The 26,055-nt window shown below is 42.8% G+C and overlaps 1 protein-coding gene across 1 annotated transcript in view; it reads right to left on the bottom strand.

The window, feature by feature from the left end:
• The window catches only part of APP (amyloid beta precursor protein), a 193,833-nt gene extending 167,993 nt beyond the window's left edge, over nucleotides 1-25,840 (bottom strand). The window contains exon 1 of the mRNA XM_084201337.1: nucleotides 25,621-25,840. Coding sequence (XP_084057463.1) covers nucleotides 25,621-25,677 — 57 coding nt within the window. The 5' untranslated portion in view covers nucleotides 25,678-25,840. The remainder of the gene's footprint in view (nucleotides 1-25,620) is intronic.
• Between the last annotated feature and the right edge of the window lie 215 nt (nucleotides 25,841-26,055).

Below are 26,055 nucleotides of genomic sequence, written 5' to 3'. Positions count from 1 at the left end.
CACATGTGAGCTGCCATATCCAGCTGTTCCTCTTCATATCCTTACTGCTGAAACCTTTTCTTGCTTCTAAGGCCCTGACACACAGCAGAGCCCTGTCTTGTGACATCTCTGTCAGCCTGACTTATTTGCAATTACAGGTAAGACAGAGTATCTCTTCCAGCTATAAAAATGACTGAGGAAGATGTGCTGGCAATCAGTGCTGCAGTGGCTAGAGAAGTGCATGTACTGTACACAGTCACTGCATTCAGCTTCAAGATAAGCAAAATGCATAGTCAACATAGTATTTGCTTCAATTATACATTGTTATTTATTTCATCTGCAGGACCAGATTTGTAATTGGCATTCATTTAATTTCACTGTTTTAAAATATACACCATTGCTTAACTTAATAAATAATCAGAGAGAACAGTGTCCCACATCATGCACATTTACTCCTTATTCCCAGAACATTAAAAAGTGAAGCTCTCCAGGTAACCAAGAAAAAAAATGAGCATACCAGTGAAACATCAAACCAGGACTATCACCTATATGACAACAACTGACCACGGTTTTCTCTTTATGCATTGCATACCTTGATTATTTTTGCTCTTCCAAGAATCACATTGGGAAATACCTACAGCAGTAGCTGAAAGAAGACACTGCAGTTCTGTCTAAACCTCTCTTTCCAAGATTGTAACATTTTTTATGTAATTCTAAAGAACACTTCTAATACAGGGCCATAAGTGAGCTGCTCACTAAAAGTTTTTGAAATTACTAAAACTCTGATAGTTATATTTCTTCCTAATTCTTATTTTAATTAAACAACCTAAGAAAAAAAAATAGCTGGGAACTCTTAACAGATTGATAGCTTAAGAAAAACATAAGAATAGATGAGTATCACTTAAATTAGTCTGACAAAAATTCTGAAAACTACATGATGCTAGATCATTAGCCTTTCTGCAAGTCACCTAAGTATTTGACCATAAATTAATTATAAATAGGTGTTTCTTATAAATAATTATCAAGAGCTACCTCAACTCAAGCATAACATCTGAACTCTGCTGCTAAACCTAACTGTACTATTCTTACAAAGAAATAAAAGATGAAAGCTGAAAAATAATTCAGGTGCTCAGTGAAGAAGAATGAATAGCATAGTATTGGATAATAAAGTAATTTATCAGCATCACAAGTTTCAGCAAAAGAGCATGAAAATACAGATACATTCTTTGAAATATTTACTGACCTATACAGAAGTGTCAGAATGGGTTCTATTTATTTTTCTAATTGTGTAACATTTTCATTTTCTAGAGATGGTTTTGTTTGGTTGGTTTATCACCAGAGGCTGGAGTGTTCGACCCTACACATGCACTGTCACTATTGTGATTTTGCCTGATGCCAGGGAGCTGACATCACATTTGCTTGTTCAGACACAATCAAAGAAAATAAAGTCATATCTCAGTATTGCTCAACCTGCTACACTCCATCTTTCATTCTCTTACTCTAGAAGCAAACTTTAGCATAATATTAGTGGGATGAATTTAATATGCTACTTATTAAAAGGGAAGGCAGTCTAAGACAACCCCAAGCTTACATTTTCTACTCAAGGAAATACAAATTCAGAGGTACTAATGAACCCTGTCCATCTGGCTCCCCCCTCAGAGAGGCACTGTACAGCTAATCATAAGTAGCATTAGTTATCTTTAACATGCATACACAACACACAAGCACACACAGTCTGCTACCTCAACAGCCTGCAATGCCAGTTCAGACTTGAGTTTCACCTATTTCATATTTACACTCCATGATCATTACCCCTTTTAGCAAGGGTCATTTTATTTTGACATCTATAAAGCTGTTCAGTACCTTCACCAAAAACAAACCACACAAGAATATTTGACCAACTCTCTGTGTATTAAGTAATAATTTCTCTGATTTTCATTAGATTCTAAGCACTCAGCACCTAGGAATGAAAAAAAAATCCAAAACAAAAAATCACACACAGATGTATGTTAGGCATCAATCTTTGCCAGCTATAGCCTACATTCAACCATTATACACAAACTACATCCTTGAAACACCCACTTCACAGCCAGAAGAGAATGTACTAACTACCCCAAAACAGGGAGCTGTTCTTTGCTCTTGCACTGCTCCTTAAAGCAACAGTCTCAAAGGCCCTAATGCTCAGGAGGGATGCCTGGGGAGCCTGGGTTCCAGACACACACACTGCCCAGCTTAACACATTTTCATTTGCAACAGAGGATGTGACCATGCCCAAATTACACAAAGGAGTCACTAAGTGCTTTGTAAGGGATATGGATTGCTTTAGTCAGTCTTCCCCAAATGGCTGCATACCATTCTCCCCTATAAAAAGGGGAGTGAAGAAAAAAAAAAACAAAAACCAACGCTCTTCAAGCTGAACTTCTCTCTTTGCAAACACTATCTTCATCCCTTTACTTGGAGTCTTAGCACAAGGCCAGTGGTGTCTAACCACAGGTTCTGACCATGGTGACAGCATACCCAGTGCCTTTATTGCATAGGTAACACTGAGAAGCAGGAGAGTCAGCACCTCCTTACAACAACCAACCCATCAAAAAGAAATTCCCAAAGGAGTTTGACACTCACATTTTTCTTTTAGCACTCACTGTTACATTTCTGACTACAGTGTTGCAGGTATATTACCCTAGTCAAATAGAGTATCCCTACAAGCTGATAGGCATTGGCCTTCCCACCACCTCTACAGTTACAACTGCATTAGAAATGGAGAGGACATGCAAAGCAGAACTATTTCCACCAGTCCTCAGTGAGCTTCATTTCCAATCAGGCTTAGTCCAGTTATGTGCCATTGGCACCTGTGAGAGGCCAGCATGTTTCGGATGCATTCCTAGAGAACGTTATCTAGTTGAGCTCCACTGTGGAAGATGTTATTCCAAGCGCTCTGAAGTACAGCCAACCAGTACACCAGCACAACAGCACCTTCTCCTCACACATGCTTGTGATTTGAATATAAATGCCAGTACAGGCACAGCATAAAGCAAAGGAAAGTTTAATCAAAAGGAAACACCAAATCATAGAATCATCAGAGTCCAACTACCGTCCCTGCACAGAACAGCCCATATAAGCCCACCATGTGCCCAGGAGCATTGTGCAAATGCTTCTTGAACTCTGGCAGCCTTGGGGCAATGACCGCTTTCTTGGTGAGTGTGTTCCAACACCCAACTACCTCTGGGTAGAAAAATCTTTTCTAAATATCCAAATGAAACTTCCCTTGAAACTCCAGCCATTCCCTTGGACCCTTTCACTGGTCACCATAGGGAAGTGATCTTCCCCTCCTGAGGAAGCTGTTGACTGCCGTGAGGCCTCTGCTCAGTCTCTTCTTCTCCAGGCTAAAGAGATCAAGTGCCCTCAGCTGTTTCTCATATGGTTTCCTCTCCAGGCCCTTCACCATCTTCACAGCCCTCCTTTGGATTCTCTCAAACAGTTTTAGGTCTTTCTTATATTGGGGTGTCCAAAGCTGAACACAGGATTCAAGGTAAGGCTGCCATAGTTTCTTGAAACCAAAGCGCTGTACCAATCCTCCCTGTACCACAACATCAACCTATTCTATCCTCTATGCTCACTGTGCTGTCTTCCCCTTCAAGGCTTCATTGTGATATCTTCTCCTTCAAAGCGTAACAGGCTTTTTCACTGGGATTTATCAACTGATAGCAGCACATGCCACACAGCCAAACAAGGCTCAGCATGACTGCTTCCAGTTCACATTCCAAGACGTTCTAAAAACAGGTGTACAAAATGTACATCCTACCCCAGAAAGGCTGGGCTTTTTCAAGCTGGTCTTTTTTCCTCACTAACTTTGGCAGTTACTAGAAATAGTTCACTGACCTATTAAACCTGCTGGCAGACCAACCATCACTGACTTGAAGCATAAACTCCTTCAGAACAGGTATCAGTTCCAGGACAGAGGCAGGGGTAATATCTCTCAAAGCCATACCTGTTCAAAACAAGTGCCTCACTTCATAAAGGTATGGGCAAAGCTGACAAGAAGATGTGGCTAATGGGAGCACTGTAGGGACTTCCCGTCGCCGCAGGCCCCCAGCCAGGTAATAATTAGCATTGACTCCATGATTGCAGAAGGCTGATCAATTGCTTTATTCCATTACATTATACTATACTTATTAAAAGACTTGTAACCCTCACAGAAAGTCTGATAGAGCTTTGACCTAATTGGTCAATCCATCCAAACACCATCCAGTATCCAATTAAGAAATCACCCTTTGGTAAACAAATCTCCATAACACATTCCACATGTGCACATCAACAGGTGCAGCAAGTGAAGGTAAGGTTTCTCATTCTTTTCTCCCATCTTCTCACAGCATTCCCCAGGAAAATGCCTGGGAAAGTCAACTGTTGCTCTCTGTGGCCAGAGCTGCTGCCACAACTTCCCAGAGCCTATGTTCTTTGGTTTGCCATGACTTCCCGAGGAGACAAGGGCATCAGCACACACTTGCTCCCCTCATTCCAAAAGATCATCTCAAGAGCTAAATTTCATGAAGAGAAAATTGTTTCGTTCTAACATCTCAGAAAAATCATCTGTGTAGGAACTGTATGTGCTTGCACACAGAGAAGGGAAAACAACAACCCATGTCAAACACACCCAGATGCTATTGTAAACCAAAACTTAAAGCAGGATGGCAAACACCATCCAACAGAGGACTCGGAAGAGGTGCTTCTGAAAGAGAACCATCACACGCAGCTGAACCCCACGTCTGGCACTGCAGCCTCAAGGATGAGTGAAGGAGGGTGGCAGAGATCAACAAGCAGAAGTGGGGGGCCACAGCAGTGATGGTGTAGAGCACACACTAAGCACAAGACCAAATATGACTGTGTAAGACTTTTCACCATCAAAGCCAATGGGGGCACTTAGGAAGCATCACCTTGCCTAGGGATAATCACTGCAAGGAAAGCATGTTATTTTAATTCACCTTTCTTATTGCCTCCCATCATTAACTGGGAAGAGAGAGAAATCCACACAGAGACATGGGTATGTCTGCCAAGCCAGCATTAATAAAGTATTTGCTGTATGTGTACCTTCAAGTACATCTGGGCTACATATTTCAAACAGTTTAAGGCAACTAAAGCCATTTCCTAACTCACAATTAGTTCTGCAGATAACTCCAACCATTAAACGTGTCAATGGCAGGAAGGTGTTAGGGATTTACATAGTATATGGATCTAACAACCTACATACAGAAAAACAAACAAATAAAAAAAACCCCAGTAACTATCATTACACAAAAGCATATATTTTTATTAACAAGAAATAAACCCACATGTATACCAAATGTTTCTTCACACAAGTCATAACAAGCCTTGCATTAGCAAGGAAACCGACTACAAAACTAAAAGGCTTACTGAAAATTGAGGGGACACTGAGATGAAGCGCTCTTATTCTAAATTACAATCTCTCCTTTGTTAACACTGCATTTTTAACTATGTCAAAAAAAAAATTCAAACATTCCTGTGGTATGTTCTAAGTGAGCACTTTCCTAAAAAACCACAGCTGTGTGTTGTGAGTGCCAGTTACTCAGCAATTATGATAAGCATTTCTGAGTACCTAATCAAAACAACACAAGCTGCAGAACTGCATTATTGACTTCAAGCACAAATTCATAACCATATTGTACCAAAACCTGCTAATACCAAAAGCAAAAAGAGCAACAGTTACTATTCTGGGCACCAAAAAATGGGAGACTCAGTATGGGAAGTTTCAAGAATACTTTTCAAGTATATTGAAGAGGGAACTATCAAGGGTTTTGTAAAAGTAAAAATAAAAACAGAAAAGTAAACACACACAAAACCACTCCAAAAAAAAAACCCAAACAACCATGCCCACCCAAAAAAAAAACCCGCCAAAATTTCATGGTTGGTGTTTTTTTAATCAAGAAACTAAGCATCATTTGAGGTCTGAGACAATAAATAACAGAGGAAAGAGAAAGTTTCTAAGCAGACTAAAACAAACCACCATCACAAATCTGAACAATTATATTTAAAAAGACATGTATAATTTTAATTTGACTCTGCTTAGTTTAACTCCTCTTTCACTTCGACATTCTTTTATTCTTCTAGCCTTGATACTCCCTTAATGACTAAAATGAAACCTTCTCTGAAAGGCATACCTGTGTAGTCAGAATTCCTCATATGCAGTTAGTGACACTGACCTCATCCCTACCTACAGTTTAAACAAAGTCTCCAAAGTAACACAGAAACAATAAACATTATTTTCAAGGAATAGCTCCAGAAAGCTGTGACCTCTCCAATTCCATAAAGGAAAAGATAAAATTCGTACATAGCACAGCATCTCCTATAGACTTCAAGAGCCACATCCCAAGAAGGAAGGCAGGGCACTACTTGCCTGCATGCTCTTCTTACCCCAGGTGCACCTTCTCCTTTCAAAGCACAAGCAGAACAACAGGGAGGATGTGGCCCACTAAATTCAAAGCCTTCTGTGTCTTTGACACCATACCAATTTAGATGCCGTTAAGTGATTTGGCTGCATAGGTCTGAAAATATTGAGTCTCTTTCCAATGGAATTTTTACATGATTTTTATGATATGTTGTTAGGTTGCAGGTGGGGGGGGGGAAGGTGAGGGGCAAGGAGACAAAGACACAACTCACCCTCAGATGTTGGTGTAGCAACAGAGGGATTTATTTCCCATGCCCCCCCGTTATAAAGCGTTATAAAGGGCATTTTGAAAGACCTGGTCTGGATATTCTCATTGGTCTGAACTTAGGATATGGCCAGTGAAATGCTTGCAGCTCCATAAGAGATCTGATTGGGAGAAGCCTCTGTCAGTCAATCCCAGGGCTTGGTATTTGATATCTGCTAACAATATGTAATTGAAGTCATGGGAACAGTTGAGTCAACATACTCTCTTTTCTGAATACTTTGACTCAAAAAAACCCACCTGACTTAGGAAGAAAACTTGGTATCCTATGACATATACAGTTCATCAAAATAAAGCCAAAGGATGAATGTGCAAGGTACATATGCCCAAAATCTACCGGGTTTTAATTAGGAAATGCTAAACCACATAAAGATTTATTTGTAACTATAAGGCTTTCTCTCTATCATTTCCCTTGATTCTTACAAGAGAATCACTAGCTTTCCAAAGACACTCGGTAAGTTGTTTGTTGCCTCTTCCCATCAACGTGGGAAAACTATTCAAATCTGGTTCTTACAACATCTGCCACAGAGCAGCAAGTAAAATCTTCCATTTTCCTACCCTTGAAGATCACCTTCAGACAGACCAGCAACTTGACTCCTGACATGACCAAAAGCAGTCTTTGAGCGACAGAAAACAGAATTGAAAGTCAAAAGTCACAAAAACCAGTGCCACAATGTTTCTCAAAGATGGTTAGGGTGAGAAGTGGGGGCGGGAGTGGTACTTCTTTGGGGTGTTGATGAGTGTTGTTTTGGTTTTTTTTTCCTAAATGAACCTTATATTGCATTGCTGCTCCCGAAATAAGAATTAAAATTCTTAGTGCAAGATAAAGGAAGCTGAACACCAAAAAAGACAACACTGAAATGAAAACATATCTCACCGGACTTATGTGTTTACTGACTGCACAAGAAGTGAGAACAGGATTTTTCATTGGTGTAGAAGACACTCACAAGCCCCTCTGGACTTGGTGGATGGATCCTGGCAAACCATCAGCCCAGACAGGCAGGAGAATCTCAAGGGAGCAGCACCAGAACCACAGAGCTTGGCAACAGGACAGAGATCCTGGGAGGTTTCCCCACCCACACTTCTGCAAAGGGCAAAATAAAGGCAAGAATTTAAAGCAAATCTTAAGGCTCTAGACAAGCACAACACAAACAAAACAAATGATACTCTGATGGAGTGGTGCTGACACACAATTACTTCTGTTTTCTTTCACCCTCCTGGACAAGCTTATACCTTGCCAGAAGCCTAATTCCAGGGAAAGAGTAGGGGCATCTGATGGCAGCCAAGGCAAGGGTATCGCACCAAAATTTAACTTGCAGATTTCTCTGGAACTATTCTCCGGAATTAAAAAGCAATAAGTAATGGATAAACAAAGCCTGTGCTCCAGCTTAAAAACAGTATTCCCCAAAGGCTCCTGTGGCCTTGTACACCAGCCTCAGCTGTCACAGGAACATAGGAGCTATTGCTCCTAACCACATTAGTGATCTTCCTCACAAGGGTTTTTTCCCTCTGCAGACTCAGTCATCTAAAAATCAGAAGATGCAAAAATGCATTAAATACTCCTCATCTGTCAATGTGAACCAATTTCTTAAAAACTGTTTCTTTCGTTCTTGAAAATTTGTTTTGAAGAGCCAAGGAGCAGGGCTGAATGCATGGAGGAAAGATAACCATAAGCAGATACAGAGCAAACTTGCTCAGCACTACCTAAAAGCAACCAGGATCTTTAGTTTTTTACCAGTCCTGCTGAAACAAAATCTTTCAAAGGGTTCAAAAATTGTAGCACTCACTTTTTATCACAATTCAACACCAAGAAGAAACACTTTCCAACTGTCTCCTTTATTAGTTCTGCAAATGTTATTGCATTTTTATCTGTGAAATCCCGAACTACAATAACCAGTTTTTCAAAGAAAACACTTGCTCACAACAGGCTTAAAAAACAAAAACATCAAGTTTAAGGCTTAATTATGTTTTGATAGCAGCAAATATCATATCCTGAAATCAACAACAAAATAATTTATATTGTATTTGCAACCAGTCTTATTGTCTACAAAATATGGCATGACCAGACACTAGTGTATTCCCCTCAGGGTGTGTGGTTAAGGCACTGGGAGTATTGGGAGTAGCCAGTGCAAAGAGAATTCAAATACCCTAATTAGAACAGAGAAATCTGATCTAACCTCTTCCACATTACAGGTTATTATTGTATTTCTCCTGTTTACACTTACGAAGCCATCTTGTATTTACCTTCTTGGAAAATTAGTTCTGCAGTCTTCACATCTGAAGGCAAAACAATCTATTTACCTTTTCAGCTTATCCCAAAAACAACTGCCAAAAACAAGTCTTCAGTTTCTATCTGCAAAGCCTTTCAGATAGGATACTTGGCATGTTTTTCCTTGCCTAGTATTTCTTCTTTGAAGAGGCAAATAAGGCACTTTTCAAAGTCTTCATTTTGATAAATGAGATTGTTCTTCTCACCTGGTTTAACCTCCAGAGTTGGAATTCATTTTTTTGGTTTTTAATGACTTCTATCCATCAGAGACACCAGTTGCTGCCCCAAGTCTCCCTTCCCCATGCCCTTCTCAGAGAGGATGGCTTACTCTCAACATAGGGTCCAGGCCCCAACAGCCCCTCTTAAAAAGGATGCAGTCACCTGACTGATTATCAGACTCAGTGTCAAACACAAGTTTTACAGCAACAGAAAACTCAAGGCTTCCATCAACTACTGTTGAGCCTCACAAGTCAACAGCACTTTATAAGTCATGTTTTCTCTCTCTGCTCATAAAAGGAGTACACAACAGCTTTTTGTTACTTCAAAATTTTCTTTCAAGAGACAGATTAACTAAAACTTTCTTTGTCTTATCAGTTAAGAGATATAATTTCCTTAAAACACATAACAAACATTTATGCATGCACTGACATTCAAGCATGTTCAGCCTCACTCAAATAGAAGTGGATGCTTCAGATGAGACAAGCAACCTACGCCAGTCCCAATTTTTACATCCTGAGCCTTGACCTCCAGTATTTCTGCCACTTCCCACGGCAGTTCTGTACACAGTTTAGCATTTGTGTTATAGCTACTGCCTCAGTTCTGGAGACAAATTTCAGGAGAAAATGCCCTGGAATGAGCATTTCCTCTAAGGAGAAAGGGCATCAATAACTCCCTTTTATTCTGCTAATGAAAGAAATGGGTAACAAGGGATGAAAGTGAAAAAAAAGTAGAATTGTTTATTAACAAAGTAAGATACCTGCAAAGCACAGGGGGGGAAAAAAAGTGAACCTTACACTCCACCCACACCTCACTGCATGGCCAGAAGGCAAAGATGGCAGCTGCCTTTCTTCATCTCTGGGAAGGGAGGAGAAAAAAGCGTTCACACAGCAACCGGGAACCTGCCAGATTTCTGGTATGGGTCTTCTCCTCACAGCAGGCGAAGGTGGTGGAGTTTAATGTCCTTTATTGTGTTGGTTCAGTTCCTCAGAGGTCTTGGGTTCAAGGCAGCGCCCCCACTGGCTCTCCAGAGGGGCCAAGAAGAAAAGCCAAGCCAAAACCAGTTCAATGGAGAAAACCCCCCCACCAAAAAAAACCAAAATACAAATTAAAACAAACAAAAAAACCACCAAAACCCAAAACCAAACAAAAAAAAATACACTGAGGGGCCTTTCCAATACAACCTCCAGGCTGTCTGGAGCACACCAAAGAGAGAGAGAGAGATCGAACAGAGCCTGTGCCCTGCATTCCCAGGCTCCAGCCCTGCTCCCAGTTCATCCGAGGTATCACAGCCATTTCTGGGCATAAAGCAGAAGATTAGGGAATAAAGCACCATCATAAAATCGCCCCAAGAAAATTATGAATTTATCTAAACGTGTTTGACTGTGGCAGTTTCAGTTCAAAACCAGGCAGAAACACCAATTTTGCGTAGTGGTTTTGGTTTGCCAATTTCCCGGCCAACGCACCAATTAATGTGGTGCTGGCCATATGCCAGTGCACCCACTAGCATATACATACTTATTTCCCGGGGTGGGATAGGAAGGAGAAAGGAAAAGCAGGAGGAAGGAAAAGCAGGGTCAAAACTTAAAAAGGATATAAAGAAAGCTTTATTAACAGTTTCTAAAAATAAGGAAAAAAAAGAATCAGAATAGAATTTTAAGAACACTTCTCCTCCCACTACAACTTTTTCTTTCCCACTCACAACGCACAGAAACAATTCAGTCAGTTTATCACTTCTAGAATAGTCTTTCCGTAGTTCACTTACGGGAGAGGAGTCCCCTCCTCATCCCTCCCATCTGGGACTTGACTTCTTCACTGATCTCAGCGTCTTTACAATGCTTCTCTGCATGTCTGCACTTTGTCCTTTTCTCTCACTCAAGGGAGGATTGAAGCACTGAAGGAGTCAGTATCTCGCCCAGGGCCTGCAGATGCTCAGGTGGCCCCGGCTGGGCTCAGCAGCTTGCGGTGGGAGCTGTGCGGGCTGCGGCTGGGCTGGGACGGTGTCCGGGATATCAGTGGCCAGCCCAGAGCTCAGCGGCCGGGTCAGAGCCCAGCGGCCAGCCCAGAGCCCAGCGGCCAGCCCAGAGCAGCCCAGAGCTCAGTGGCCAGCCCGGATCCCAGCGGCCAGCCCAGATCCCAGCGGCCAGCCCGGAGCTCAGTGACCAGCCCAGAGCAGCCCAGAGCTCAGTGGCCAGCCCGGAGCTCAGCGGCCAGCCCAGAGCAGCCCAGAGCTCAGTGGCCAGCCCAGATCCCAGTGGCCAGCCCAGATCCCAGTGGCCAGCCCAGATCCCAGCGGCCAGGCCAGATCTCCCTGGCCAGCACCTGGGGAGGGGGGGCCGATGGCTTCTCCTCCCCTGCCTGGTGGTTGTGTGCGAACCCCAGTGGTGGCAGAATCTTGGCCGAGCCGGCCCGGTCCCGTCTGCTCCTGGGGCCCGGCGGAGTCCGGCTCGGCGGCGGGCAGGGCTCGGGCGCAGCAGCAGCAGCAGCAGCAGCAGCAGCCCGGGGACAGCAGCCGCGGCACAGCCCGGCCTCGGCCCCGCGGCCTCCCCGGCCCTGCCCCTGCCCGCCAGCCCGTGGGCCCGGCCCCGCAGCACAGCCCAGCCGGGCAGAGCCGGCCCAGCCGAGACAGGGGGGCCAGGTAGCTGAATTATCTGCTCTCAGGCCGGAAAAGGCAGAATTCCTGGGATTTTTCATTTTTAACATGAGAGTTCACAGAGGTGTATCAGCTTTCTCAGTGGTTTAACAGACTGTCAATTCTCAAAGCTAATTACTGATTGGTTTTTTTGTGAGACACGGAGAAAACTGCTAGCAGGTTCTCTCTGCATCACTTCTGTGAGTGTCTCACATGCAAAACCACCACAGTGACAAAGCCTAAGTCTCATTTAACTCTGTTTTTAGAAATAGTTTAGACTGATTTCAAAGTAAAATGCTCTGATTTAATTTTACCCTGCTGTTCATCAGCAATTACACTTTTCTCTCCAGGCTCAGCTGTCCACGGGATTTTCTTGCAAACACATTCACAAAAGCATCAGTTCCTCTGACCAAATGAACACCTCCTGAACTGGATCAGGGATGTTATGAACACAGCCAGGGCAAGCCAGCAATCCTCCCTCCCTCATGGCACAACAGGAACAGCATCTGCCCCTCTCCCACTCACCCATCTAATCTTGGCCATTCACCAAATAAAACCCAAGGAGGTAAGTGCTGACTTTTGCCAGAAATACTGCTTCAGCCTGGATTCCAAGGAGGCTGGCAGGGAAAGGTGAGTCACTCCACCTACACTGCTCAGAGATGTGACCACGACTAGGAAGAATACTCTGCACATGGAAAAGGAGAAACTGGCTTTTCAGATGCTATGGCTGGCAGGAAGAAGGAAAAAAATCCTGACAACTTATATTCCACTATGAGAATAAAAGAAGACTATGCCAAATTAGAAACTAATCTGAACAGAAGAAACTGCCAGTGTTTAGGTCCCCTCAGAAGACTTCACAATCCCCTCATTCATGTTTGTGTTTCTGGGCCTCTTATTTGGTCTTTTAGGCTTTTTAAGTCCCCTTCTAATCGTTCTGCATAAAATTTAAATATTAAATTTAAATTTGGGTGGTTTTTTTGTTGTTGTTGTTTCATTTTGTTTTGTCTTTTTTAAAAATGAAGTAAAGCTGACATCCTCACGATAAATCTGCATGTTGGGATTACAGACAAATTATCCTCTGCAAATTGCTGGCAATCAAGCACTAGGAGAAAAGTAACACTGAAAGAAAGATAATTTGGAGTTCCAAAATTCTTTGTTTAAAAAGCTTGTTCTTAATCAACTTCAGCATCATCATACTTTTAAGGCATAATGGAACTGAGGAGAGAATTGGCAAAAGAAAACAATGAAATCATGATGCTGCAAGATGAGTCATTAAAAGCAATTTTATTCCACTTCATAATTAAGAGAACTGGGCAGAGGACAGACAAGGCACACATAGCAGAGTTCCAAAAAAGTATCAAACAAACTTCAAAACAACCCAACAGCTCAATGCATGTGACAGGTCTATATGCTCACTAATACTATGCACACACAAACCCCCCACATTTCCATACTGGAAGCATTCAACAATTAGACAACAATCCACCAACATTTAGTACATTTAAGTTTACAACACCTTTAAAGAAAACAAAAGAAAACACCCAAAATAATGAATGCTTTTTTAAAGTCACAACCTTTTTATTGCATCTTACTTCCTTTCTCAGTTTACCTTCCCTTAATAATGTTGTATTTTCCATTGTTTATATAAACAAATATGTACACATTATATGGGATGTACACTAAAGAGAGGTTTTTCCAAGGAAAAAACTCCAAACAACTAGAAGCCACTACTTAGCTCATGAGGAGCTTTAAAAAATAACTACTATGAAATCAAACCTTTAACAACAATACATCTAAAAAAATCTACTTCCCCTTGTTTTCAGATAAGGCTTAGCGATCAAATAGCTTGTAGTTACATTTGAATGATGGGAAAGCAGAATGCAATAATTCTATCAGTTCAGGATCTGTATTTCAGATGCAAACTGCAGCTAAAATCAATTTACATAACTAAGCACAGACAAGAGAACAGCTTAGCCATTAGTTGTTTGTCACAACACTGTATTATGCTATCTGACCAGGGGAAAACACTCTCCCCTTTCCAGAGACTGTAAGTTGGAGAAAAATCAATTTTACAGGGTTAAATCTTCAGAACAAGCAATCTCTACTTTAAATCTCTACTTGTGCTGATAAGGTAAGAGAAGGCTTGCTGCAGGCACAAAGACAATGCAATAGTATGACATGGAGACTGGAAACAACTCCAGAATACTGCCCCATCTCTATGGTTTTTAATTCCAACGGTTGGAGGTGGATGAGGTGGCAATTTTCACTTTCACCATAAGTTAACGGTATACTTCAGCTGCACTGGAATCAATTAAATGTATTACCTAAATTTAAGCTGTATTCCTGCTTCATAGTTTCAGAAACCTTCAAGTCCAGTATTAACACAGATCCACAAAAATGTAAGAAATTTCTCAACCTCCCCCCATCTTGAACACCTATTAAACATGTGCTTTCTTTGATTAATTGTAATCCAAAAAGATTTTGTATGACAAATTGTCATACTGGATCACTGTGGTAGCCTCCTTTGAAAAGGAAACACTTCTAAATGCTTTTACAAACAGGCAAAACCAGTTTTGCCCCATTCCTGTCATATGTTACCTGCTGTGCTTGAATAGGTAAACTCTGCTCTGGGGAATTACGAGACCAGATGAAGAACAGAGTGTTCCTATCTGGATTAGCTCCAAATGGGTCAGTGGGAACTGAGTGGAGTCATCTATCCCTGAATGTACTTCCTTAGAGATTTCTGCCTTTTTGCAGTGACTTGACACTAAGCTTTAACCACCAGACACTCAAGAGGGGTGATATATGAAAAAACTTTAATGTCCTGCTGCAAGTCACCAGAGGGAGGCAAAGGAGCCAACACCTCAATTAAATGTTATTGCACAAACTTCCATAAATGTGGTTTTGGAGGTTGCTCTCTTCTCCAGAGAAGCTGCCTGCTCTTTTAGATGAACCAGCCTGACTGCTTGTGGCCAGTTTCCAACTCAGGTCTCTGAAATGTTTCCCAGAAGATTACCACCTACCAAAAAATGTCCAGCTCATTCCTTTCAGCAAGCACAAATTGTAAAACCAGCCTAGAGAGGGGTCACAGAGCACTTACAGAGTGGTGGCCACTGGAGAAGCAGCTCTTTGCAGCCAGGTCCTGAGTGAGCTCAGTTGCCAACCAGATGCAAACTACTGCCTGGAAAGAACAGCTAGACTGCAAAACCACAAAGCACCCTGGCTCATGTGCTCCTCTGTTTAAAGCTTGGCTGTCCCATGGTAGTTACATCTGAATGATACACAGATGTATACATATAGTAATGTTAAATGTAAGACATTATATATGCAAATATGCTCAGGGGTTAAATAGATTTGCATACATTATCTTGATACATAAGGCGCTTTAATTCATGGAATGCCATCACTTGGACAGAAGCTTTACTTCTTTTGGACAGCCTCAATATATACTTACTTAGCATTTAATATTCAATCCCCAAGAGAGGATGAAGTTCTCCTGAACATGCTGGGAGGACTATCAAGAAAACAAAGCCAGAAGTCCTGCTCCCCAGATGTACAAGTCAGAGCGCTCACAATGTTGTTACACTGGGAGCTCCAGTAAAGAAACCAGCAACATCTACACCTACTGCTCAGCCCTGTTTCTGTTAATCAATGCAGGGCAAGAAACCTGCAGCACACAACCACATAACAGTGGAGCCCTTACTGTCAGTAGCTGGTTTTCCACCCTTCTAAAAAACATGACTTATTTGAACATCTTTACTTTCACACTCCACGATGTGCTTGTCACCTGGAAAGCATGTTTCGCAAGCTACTACTCTGATTACAACCTCAGACTGTACTGGCCCTTACCTTAATTTCCATCGCATGAAATTTTTGGTTTGCAATTACTCGAAGCATTGTTGTGCTAGAAAGGGCAGAATCAAAACAATCCTGTATCCTCCAAACAGCAAGGAGCTTGAGGTGTGGCATTCACATATATAGATACAGATATATGCAAACATACTAGTTTGCTGTAATTCAAATTGATATCCTTTAAGAGAGGCCATTATCCACATCTATTTTGTTTCTCTTCTGTTCTATGAGTAAATTCTCACGTGGAAAGATAAATATTTTGGTGACTGGAGGCATCTGGAGAGCTTTGGAATCTACATCAAGATTTAATAAACAGGCAGCTATCTAACAGTTTTCTGGTCCAAATGAAGGAAAAACCCCTAGGTTTCAGAAGCAATTAAAATCAAGGGCAGAAAAGTAACTTATTTAGGGCTTAAGACTCAAAGACACACAGCTGTTTCTGGCTGACATTCTCAGCTAGCTCATATCTTCTAAGAGGGCAGAAAATATGTTTTGAAAACTTCAGCTATAGGTTGAAGGAGAGTTAAGGGAAGGCTGGCAGACTCCAGATCAGGTTGTGAGAATGAGGACTCATCAGACTGCATTCAGCTTTAAGCAAAAAAAAGGTCTGAGTGAAAGTTTAACTTCTCTTAAGAGTCCTTTGACTCCAAATTATTCCAGGCTCAAGCCTGCTATCAACATTGCTCCTGGCATTCCTCAGCCTGGCAGCAACTGTTGTAAACTCTCACCACAAGAGCACGTTCTAAGAGCTAGCCAAGCTTACATAAAGTCCTCATTCGGTATTTTTCAATTTGCTTTACCTTTAATCTTCTTATACCACAGGAATTTTTTCAAAGTCCCCGGAATTTAAATCCAAAAGAACACAGCTCTAGACTTGCTTGTTAAAACCACACCAGACATCTCACCTAACAACTTCAATAAACCTATTATGACATATAAACCAAATTACATTTTTATCAGCAGCAGTCTTAATCTCTTAATTGCCTCAATGTAAGGAGGTATGTAAATGTCTGCTGGTTTAATACACTCTATGCACTAATAAAATACAGATGTATACATACAGTAATGTTAAATGTAACACATATATGCAAATATGTTCAGGGGTTAAATATATTTGCACACATTACCTTGATACATAAGGTGGTTTAATGCATTATGTGTATGTGTCTGACTGATTTGGTGATCAGAATCCGATTTTATTGTGGGATGCAAACATGTGCATACTATTTCAGGGAGACTAGTAATGTGTGCTACAGTGATTAGGCTAAAATCACATACACAAACTTATGCATATCACAACATCTCTTGCTTGCAGAGTTTAATGAGATTTTCTTTTTCCGGTAAACCGGTCTGATTGAATCTTCCTGCAATCTAGGTCTAACTTTCAAAGTTCCGTTTGCTTTTGCCAAGGCATCCTGTTATCAAATCTCTTAGGTTAACCAGGTCCAAAGTCCATCATCTGTCTTGTGTTTCCCAACACCCCAACATCTCCCCCTTTCCTTTCAACCAAAAATACTCTTTCAATGGCCTTATTAATTAATCTCTGCATACACTGAAATGTATCATGATTAATACAATTATTATCAAAATTCCCACATACATTCCTATCCTAAAAAGAGTCTTTTAATTAAAAACTCCAGCCACTAAAAGGCTCAGGCTTGATCTTTAAAAACTTTCCTGATGGCAGCTGCATTACTGGATTTAGAAAGGCTGCTAGAAGTGTAATTGTACCAAAAGGTTTGATTCTCATACACAGGGTAATAGGAAGAAACATTTTTAGACTGATTCCTTCCCATGTATTCCAAATTAACACAAAAATCCAATTTCAGAGAACCCAGGAATTCCAATTCTTGGGGTTCCACCAAGGGTGTTTCAGGATGGTCAAGGACCCAATTTGATATGATTTGATTTACTTTCAAAAACTTTTTGTGTAAATATTAGTGTAAAATTTTGGAGGAGCTATATTCCCCCTAATTTTTTAGTGTAAATATTAGTATAAAGTTCTGGAAGAGCTATATTTCCCCCTAATTTTTTGGTTTTAATAACATGTGTGTTTCTCATTATGAACGTGAAGGTAACATAAAAACATAACAATATGTAATAAAACAATAAACTTATACTAAGTAAAAATAAATCAGATCATAGAAACAACTAGTAGCATATAAAAAATAAAATGGTGATTTAAAACAATTTAAATGAATTTCTTAAATATTGTACTATTACTTAAGAGTCTGTCATAATTGGTAACCTTTATTTTTTAAAGTGAGGGTTTGGAAAATCATTCCTGGGTAAGATTTTCAAGTTCACCTTAAAAGAAGGTTTAGCTATTAGAGGGTCAAATTTGATAACTAAAAATTAATTGAATATAATTTTGGTGCAGAAAATTTTCTCTAAGAGTAAAGCCAGGACTTGGCCAGGGTCCAGGATTTTAACTGGAAGAGTCTTTTTATTATATTTTAGAAACTTCTAAGTAATAGTAGTAATAGTAGTTAGAAGACTAATATATGTCTTATAAATAGCTATATAACAATAAGTGAAGGTTTGTAAAGTAGCTGGCTTTCTCATTTATCATTGGTTAGTCAATGGTACCATAGACAAACAGCAAATTAATAAAGTAATGCTTGTTACTAAATGCCAGGGAATTCACATCATAAGATTAACAACATAATCAGGGTTACTAATATATCAGTAGAAACTGTCTTAAGAAATTGAGGTTATATTTTCCTAGACATTTATGCATACATGACATTAAAGTAAAAAAGTAAAAAAGAAAGCATTAAATAACCCATAACTAATAATGGTCATAATACAGAATTGTTTCTCATTCGTCAGTATTACTTGTAAAAAATAAAATAGCAAAAATTGTTCTTATATCTATATCAAAATAGCGTTATCTTGTAATTTAAATGAGCACATTTTGACAAAAACTCATTCAGACTTTATATCTTATAATTCAAACAGGTATACTTCAACAAAACTTAAAATCAACTTCACTAAACTTAACCTTAATAAAGTATCTCTAAAAGAACTTAAAGTTAACATCACTAAGACTAAACAAAAATCATTCTTAACAAGAATTAACTTATTTAAACCCTATTATTACAAAAAGGTTACTGAAAATTTGTCATATAACAATTAAACATAAACAACATGCAAGTAAACAACTGTACTGAAATCTTTACAATAAAATTACCTTGCTAGAACTATGGAGTAAAAAGCAAGCACTTGATAAAGCTGACAGTGGAGTTAAGTCTCAAAAACTCACTACAGATAAAGTTCAAGGTTTGTCTTGAATGTGAGCTAAAGAATCTTGAACTTAAATTCCTCTTAGTGAACTATGTGGTTTTGCTATGTTACTAATATGTAGAAAGACACCACCTCTACATCAACACCTTTGAATTTTTCTAGTAACAATCCTATTAAAAATCACAAATCACAAGTTACTAAAATTAGAAGGTAAATCTCAACACTGGCTGATGCCAGGCAGGGGGGGCTGCACCCCCTGCAGCAGCTTTAAAGATTGCTTGTAGGATTGATTTAAGTTTGGCTTAGTAAGAGTAATGGGATATAAACATGGAAGGCTAAACCAAAAAAAGATTTAGTTTGATAGTACTAAATAGCTGTACCGACAAATTCACAACAAAACATATTGTTAATAAAAGGCAAGTAACTGGAAAGTATAACCTGTTTGACAGGGCTAGGTGTCCCCCAGGGCTTTAGATCTGTATCAAGTGACCCTTTGGTAGCTGCTGCTCCTTTCAGTGCTTGAAAGCACCTGGGGCACTTCAGCCAGGGACCATTGTGGGAGTGTCCCAAATGACTCCTATACAAAATCCGAATGCATAAAAATTCCCCACTGTGTTAACACATCCCTCCCCCACAAAACTGGGGGGACACACAGCACCAGAAGTTTAACTGTGGGGGATCTGCCTAGCAGGCCCCGTTATTTGCGCCAAGTGTTGGCTTTGCAGGCTTTCTCTCCTTCCAACCATGCCGGAGAGTTCCTTTGTGTTAATGGTCAATCACTGGGCTATTGACTCCTTGAGATAACAGCCACAGCAGCTCCGGTATCAATGAGTCTCTGCCTTTCAGAGTCACTTTGCACTGGCATGTTGGACGTTCAGACGTAATACAGCTGTGTCCATAAAATCTGTGGAACCAAAACCCCCATCCCTCTGTTCAGCTATTAGGGGCGCTGCAGCAAAGGGTATAAGCTGAGCTATATTGCTCCTGGCCGGGACTGCACAGGGCAGCTGGGGAGTGCATGCCATGAGTCAGCGTCAATAGCTCCAGGGAGAACAAACAAACAAAGTATGTGTACACTGTCCAGGTGGTCCGAAAACTCCCGTGGGAATCAATGAACCGATGAATCAAGCAACATTACTGTGTTGTTGGAGGTTGGCAGGTCCATTCCTGGGCTGGGCTGGCTGGTTGGTGATGGTCTGGCCAGGGCTGCCTGCGGTCTGGTGTAGGCTGCTTGCGGCGGCGGCTGGGCTGAGGTTTGCGGTGGACCCTCTGAGGAGTCGGCTGGGACATCTGTGTCTTCTCGTGGTGCCACTCCGTGCTTTGGCTCCAGTTTCCCAATATCAGACAACCTTCAAAATCATACTTGGACCGACACTGATGACGGCACAAGAGGATAAATACTGGGAGCTTTGGTCTGGCCTCCCGCTTTTCAAAACAGTCCCTTTTCAAATACCAAGACTTCCTGCAAGTTTGGGGGTCCCTCTCCTTAAGGGCCCTTTCCTTTAGTTGTGTCCATTTTTCAGAAGGGTCAGGAGGAAATGGATCAGTCTCATAATCTCTCTATCGGCCCTGGATCAAAGGGCTCCCCCTCCTCCCTGCTGGAGCTGTGGTCAGCAATATAAACTGCTAAGGACCATGAGAAAGGATGCCTTTCCCTTCTTTCTCTAGGCAGGGTCGAGGTGATGGCTGTGGCCACTCTTCAGTACAAGAGGTGCCATCTTCAAGCGGGCAGGGAGAGTCAGAGTGAGGAGAGACAGAGCAGAGTAGGAAGCCATTAGCATCCGGGCACTCTTGCTTTTTCAATGTCTTAAAAAGTATTCTCCAGGACAGGAGTAAAAGTGACTTAAAGTCCTACCTTAGGATGGGGAAGTCAGGCTTGTCCAGAAGGGCAAGCATGGTTTCATGTGGATGTGACAGCCTGGTCAGAAAGCAAGAAAACCAGTTAAGTTTTCTCACTTGTGAGACTTTAGGGAGTTGTAGAGAAACGATGATAGCCTGTTATTATAAACAACCTGCCGTGGTGTTTTCCTAATCTCCTGGTTTTTCTCAAAGATTGGCTAATTAACAAAAACATCTTTCTTATAAACAATCAGGTGAAATGTATTGATTGATTGACAAATCTGGTCTGTCTGTATAGGAACAATCTATAAAAAGAGAGATTTTTTTGTTGTAAAGCTGCTGCTGTGCAAACCAGCCTTCCAGTGAGTCTGTGCCGTTTCGTATTCAATAGCCACAGTTTCATAGACATCTCTGTCTTTGGATATTTCCTTTCCAATTTATAGTTCCCCTGGCTCACCTGTCTGTCACAGCACCCAGGCTATTGTGGGCCCAAACGCGGTTCTCTCACCATCATGATCAGTTTCAGGGACTCGCTGACTGCCGCCAGTCAGGCCCGTTCATTTCCTCACATGAAGGTACCAATTGTTGGTGATGGAGAGAGGGAAGACTGATTTGGTGATCAGAATCCAATTTTGTTGTGGGATGCAAACCTGTGCATACTATTTCAGTGAGACTAGTAATGTGTACTACAGTGATTAGGTTAAAATCACATACACAAACTTATGCATATCACAGCATCTCTTGCTTACAGAGTTTCATGGAATTTTCTTTTTCCAGTAAACCTGTCTGATTGAATCTTCCTGCAATCTAGGTCTAATTTTCAAAGTCCAACCTGCTTTTGCCAAGGCATCCTGTTACCAAATCTCTTATGGTAACCCGGTCCAAAGTCCATCATCTGTCTTGTGTCCCCTAATATTCCAACAAGTATGCATACATATATATATATATACACACATGGACATTTGTCAAATTTTATTTTTATTTATTAAAACAAAACTCAGATCTTTTGGTTATTGCATACCATTTTTGGAAGATGTCAAAATTACATCATTCAGAGTATTCAGGACTAAGGATGTCAGTTAAACCTAGAGAATTCCAACACAGGTGAACCAACCAAAGAGAGGATGGGGCAGGCTACCCAGAGAGGTGGCTCTGTCCTTAGAGCTCCATTTTCAAGACTCAATTGCAGAAAGCCCCATGCATCCTGGTCTGCTTTGGGCACAGGGTCAGACCAGAGACCTCCTTCAGGTGATGCTATCTACGAACTTTTTAGCCAAGCCTCCACACCCAACAGTTTGTGTTAATTATTTTACTGAGTCACTAAAAATAATTATTCTACTCAAAGAAACAGCTGTCAATTTGTCAAGCAATTAGAGAAGTTACTATACTCCTCAGCTATTTTGTTAACCTTTGTTTTGGAAAAGAGCTACTAATTAAAAGAAATTGTCATACCTTTTCTTCGCAAAACTTAAAAATCAAACTGCTTATTATTCTTCACAGTTTATTAAACACATGCAAAGCACAAGTCATGAAGAACCAAAGGAGATCAATACTTCTTGTGGGTTTGCCCAATAATTCAGGACTGATCAATTAAAAATGAGTAAGGGAGATGGTTTACATCTGTCACACAAACAGCTCATGGGGGGAAAATTAAAATGTAAAAGCATGAAGATCTTGTCAGCTTCCTCAGGTTTTCATACACGATTCGTGAAGAAGCACAGCAGTTGATAATGTTTTTTCCACAGAAAAGGCATCTGAAGATCATGCAAGTCTCAAAATTGTCTGTTAATCATTAATCAAACAAAAGACCAATGAGAAAGCAAGAGAGAAGCTTCCTTTTTGTATTTGCTCATTTGTTCACCTGACTGCCAAGGATCCTGATGATCCCAGAGAGCCTGCCCTATGTACCCACTCAGCCACCCACCCCATGTCAGCATCTTAAATAAAAGTGCAAAAGGGTTCCTGCTACAAATGCAAACCTTTGCCAGGGAAATCTGGGAATAGAATCGACAGAAAGAGGAACTTAAAATCTGTAATAGAAGCAAAGTAAAGGCATTGCTCCCCCTCCCACATTTAAATGTCATTTCTTGAAAGACCTACTAGGAAACTAAACAATGAAGAAACAAATATTTGGGATCTTCTCCTAAAAAGCAAACAAAAAAATGCCAAAATAGCAAAAATAAGAACCTATATACATTACCCAGTTTAAAGAAAAACACTATCAAGAAACATCCTTTTTGTTTTTCTGAGGGCCAGCTTATGAGATACCGATATCTTAACAATTTCATTTCAGTCAGCTGGTAAAGGAGTCTTGCTTAGAAACAGGCAGCTAGAGCAAGGAGTAAAATAGGCATAGCAGAAACCTCAGTGTGCTAATGAGAGGAAATTATTTCTAAACTGGGATCATTCACACAAATTCATGAGGATAGTTACTGTCTGTTGCATTTATCTACTAAAACCAGACAATTACTGAAAAAGATTAAATGCAAAAATAGCTACTGCAGAATATGGCAGTTTCACAAACCATGACAACTCTCAGCCAAGGAGAATGATTCACATGAGGGTCAGAAATATGCTAAACAACCATGGCATCACCAGGACATCCCTACAGAATATTTCCTTTTAAGATGCTAAATCATTCTTAATCTACCTGTAATTTTAGAAAGGAATTCTTCATGTGTAAAATAGAGAGAATTTGTTTTGGTCTTGCTTTTTCTCTTCCTCATACCATTTCCCAAACCAAAAGTATACTGCAAAGCAAAGTGCAGATTCTTTGCTGCTTTCCAGAAAGTATTTGTTGAAATAGCAGGAAAAACATTTCATTTCAGAAAAGAGACCTACAGAAAATCTAATTCAAACATAAAAATTTCACCCTTAAAAAGATATTTCAAGACCAGAACATGCATACACACCATTCCTATTATGAAATATTTAGTGTTATAAAAACAAGTGGCTTGCTCAAAACATCAACCTTACAGAACCAAGACTGACAAACACCTTACCACAAGATCACCAGATGTTAAAACCTACTTCCCCATCAAACATAAAGAAAAGGAATAAATGTCAAGCCTCAAACGTTCACATGTAATGACAGAAGACAGAAAGCTTCTGCAGAAACATCAGTACCCATTTCAGTAAATGTTTCCAGACAGAGGATGTCTCTCAAAATTCTGGCCATCACTAAGGCAGACAGCATCGCAGAAGTCTCTGAGCATACACGTTCAGTCCTCCTGAACAGTTCTGGTACGAAATTCAAGCCTCCTTTCTTCCAGCACCTTCGCAGTGGCAACACCTACACACCTATCATTAAGGCCAGGGCTACAAAAAGAAAAGCCCATCCTTCTATGGTCCATCTTGATGCACAGTGTCAATCATAAAATCTCATTTTTTACTTGAGCTACACACCCAAGGCAGACATTTCCTTCTGTTACATTCAGAGAAGAAATGGTTGAAAGAAGCTACTAAACTCCAATGAGTGCTATAACTGGAAGCTTTAAACATCTGAGCATCTGCAGAACTGCTCAAATTGATACATCCTGCTCAATGTTGGCAAGATCATGCCTCAAATCAAGAGGCTGTGGCTGGCAGCCTTGGCTGCAGGGACGGAGGGCTGGTATGAAGCTGTCTGTCTCCTCTTATTCATGGCGTACTGGGGTACGGGAAGGGCACCTGAGCCACAGACCTGCATCCCCACCCTGGCGAAGGGGGGCGGGGACCGCGAGCATCCGTCTGTACTATTAGGTTAAATACTGTCAACCACCTCACCCCCACCCAGCCCTTGACGCCCCCCAGGAGAAGGGGGAATGGACACAGGAGGAGGACAGAAGCCGAAGTCTTCAGGCCGAAGTATGGCAAGCAGGGAGCGAAGGAGACCTCGAGGTGACTCACCCCTCCCACACCTTCTTTTTTGAGATCTGGCGGGGGGGATGGGGGGGGCGGACGGGGGAAGAACGACACCCAGCCGTGCTAACTCCTCCTCTGGGATCCAAGCTTTCCGCCAGCCCACTCCGCAGCGACTGCGGTGCGCGCACACCCCGGCACGGGCGGGCACGGGGGACCCCCAGCCCCCGCCCGACCCCGAGGGAGTGACCCGCGGAGGTGCCGCCCGGCCGGGGCGGGCGGAGCCACCCCGGGGAAGGAAGGAAAGAGGGCGGGCAGGGGCGGAGGGGCGCGGGCTGTCGGCGCCTCCTCTCTGCTGCACTGCAGAGGCGCCATCTTCCCGCGCCTCCGGCCCGCGGGGGGGCTCGGGCCGGCCCCGACCACCGCCCCCCGGGCACCGCCTTCCCGCGGGGCCACTGCGCCAGCCGCCGGGGAGCTCTGGCCGCCGTCCCGCACACCTGCGCCGCCCAAGGCCCCGTCCCCCCCGTGGGGGGATACCACCGACTCCGCAGCCCGGTTTCGCTTCCCTCCCGGGGAGACGCCCTCGCGTCCCCCGGTCGCAGCCTGGCTGCTCGCCCCTGGCCCCCGCCCCATCGGGGTACGGCACGGGCCGTCCGCCTGCGGCGTGCCTGCTCCTGGGGAAAGTTTCCCTTCCCGAGCCCCCGGTGGAGCCGAGCCCAAGGCAGAACCGGTGCCCCTGGCGTACGGGGCAGCGCCCCGGCAGCCGGACACGCGCAGCGGGGCTGGGGGCGCCAGCCCCGGGAGCTCCCAGCCCCGCTCCCTCCCCGACGCCTCCGCCAGCCCCCGGCTCGCCGCTCCTATTGTTCGGCGGCCGCTAGGGATGGAACACCCCAGGAACGCAACCCTCGCCTGCCCCGCCGCGGCCAAGCCCACGCCGCGGGGGCGGCTGCGGACAGACAAAGCTTCGGAGAAGCGGGCAGAGGGTGGCGGGGAAGCCCCCGCCCGCTGCTTCCTGCCCCACTTACCTCTAGAGCCCGGGCGGCGCCGGCGGCCAGCAGCAGGACGGCTAAGTGGGGCAGCATCGCGGCGGCTGGGAGCGGGGAGGAAGGAGGGGAAGGAGGGATGCCGTCCGGCGAGACGCGACGGGGTCCGACTATAAATCCTCGAGGCCGTGCCGCTGCCGAGGAAAACGACTGATGTGCGGCGGCTCCGGCTCCGGCGCGGCGGGGCCGGTCAGCTGATGGCCCGGCCCGCCCCCGAGCGGGCGGTGCGGCCGCCCGGCCTGCGGGGACCCCTGGCGGCGGCGCCCGGGCGGTGCTGCCGTGGCTCGGGGTAGGCGGACCGCCCCTACCTGCCCGCGGTGAAGCTCAGAAGCTGCTCCCGTGCCCTCCTCGGCCGCTCGGGTACCACCTATCGCCTTCCTCGAAGGCACCGTACTGCCTGTCCGCCGCCCGCGTCTG

Source organism: Fringilla coelebs (genome assembly GCF_963513975.1).
Source record: "Fringilla coelebs genome assembly, chromosome: 2".
In the NCBI taxonomy this organism is placed as follows: Eukaryota; Metazoa; Chordata; class Aves; order Passeriformes; family Fringillidae; genus Fringilla; species Fringilla coelebs.
The sequence above is the reverse complement of the archived record's forward strand: the minus strand, read 5'-3'. Positions and strand labels throughout refer to the sequence as shown.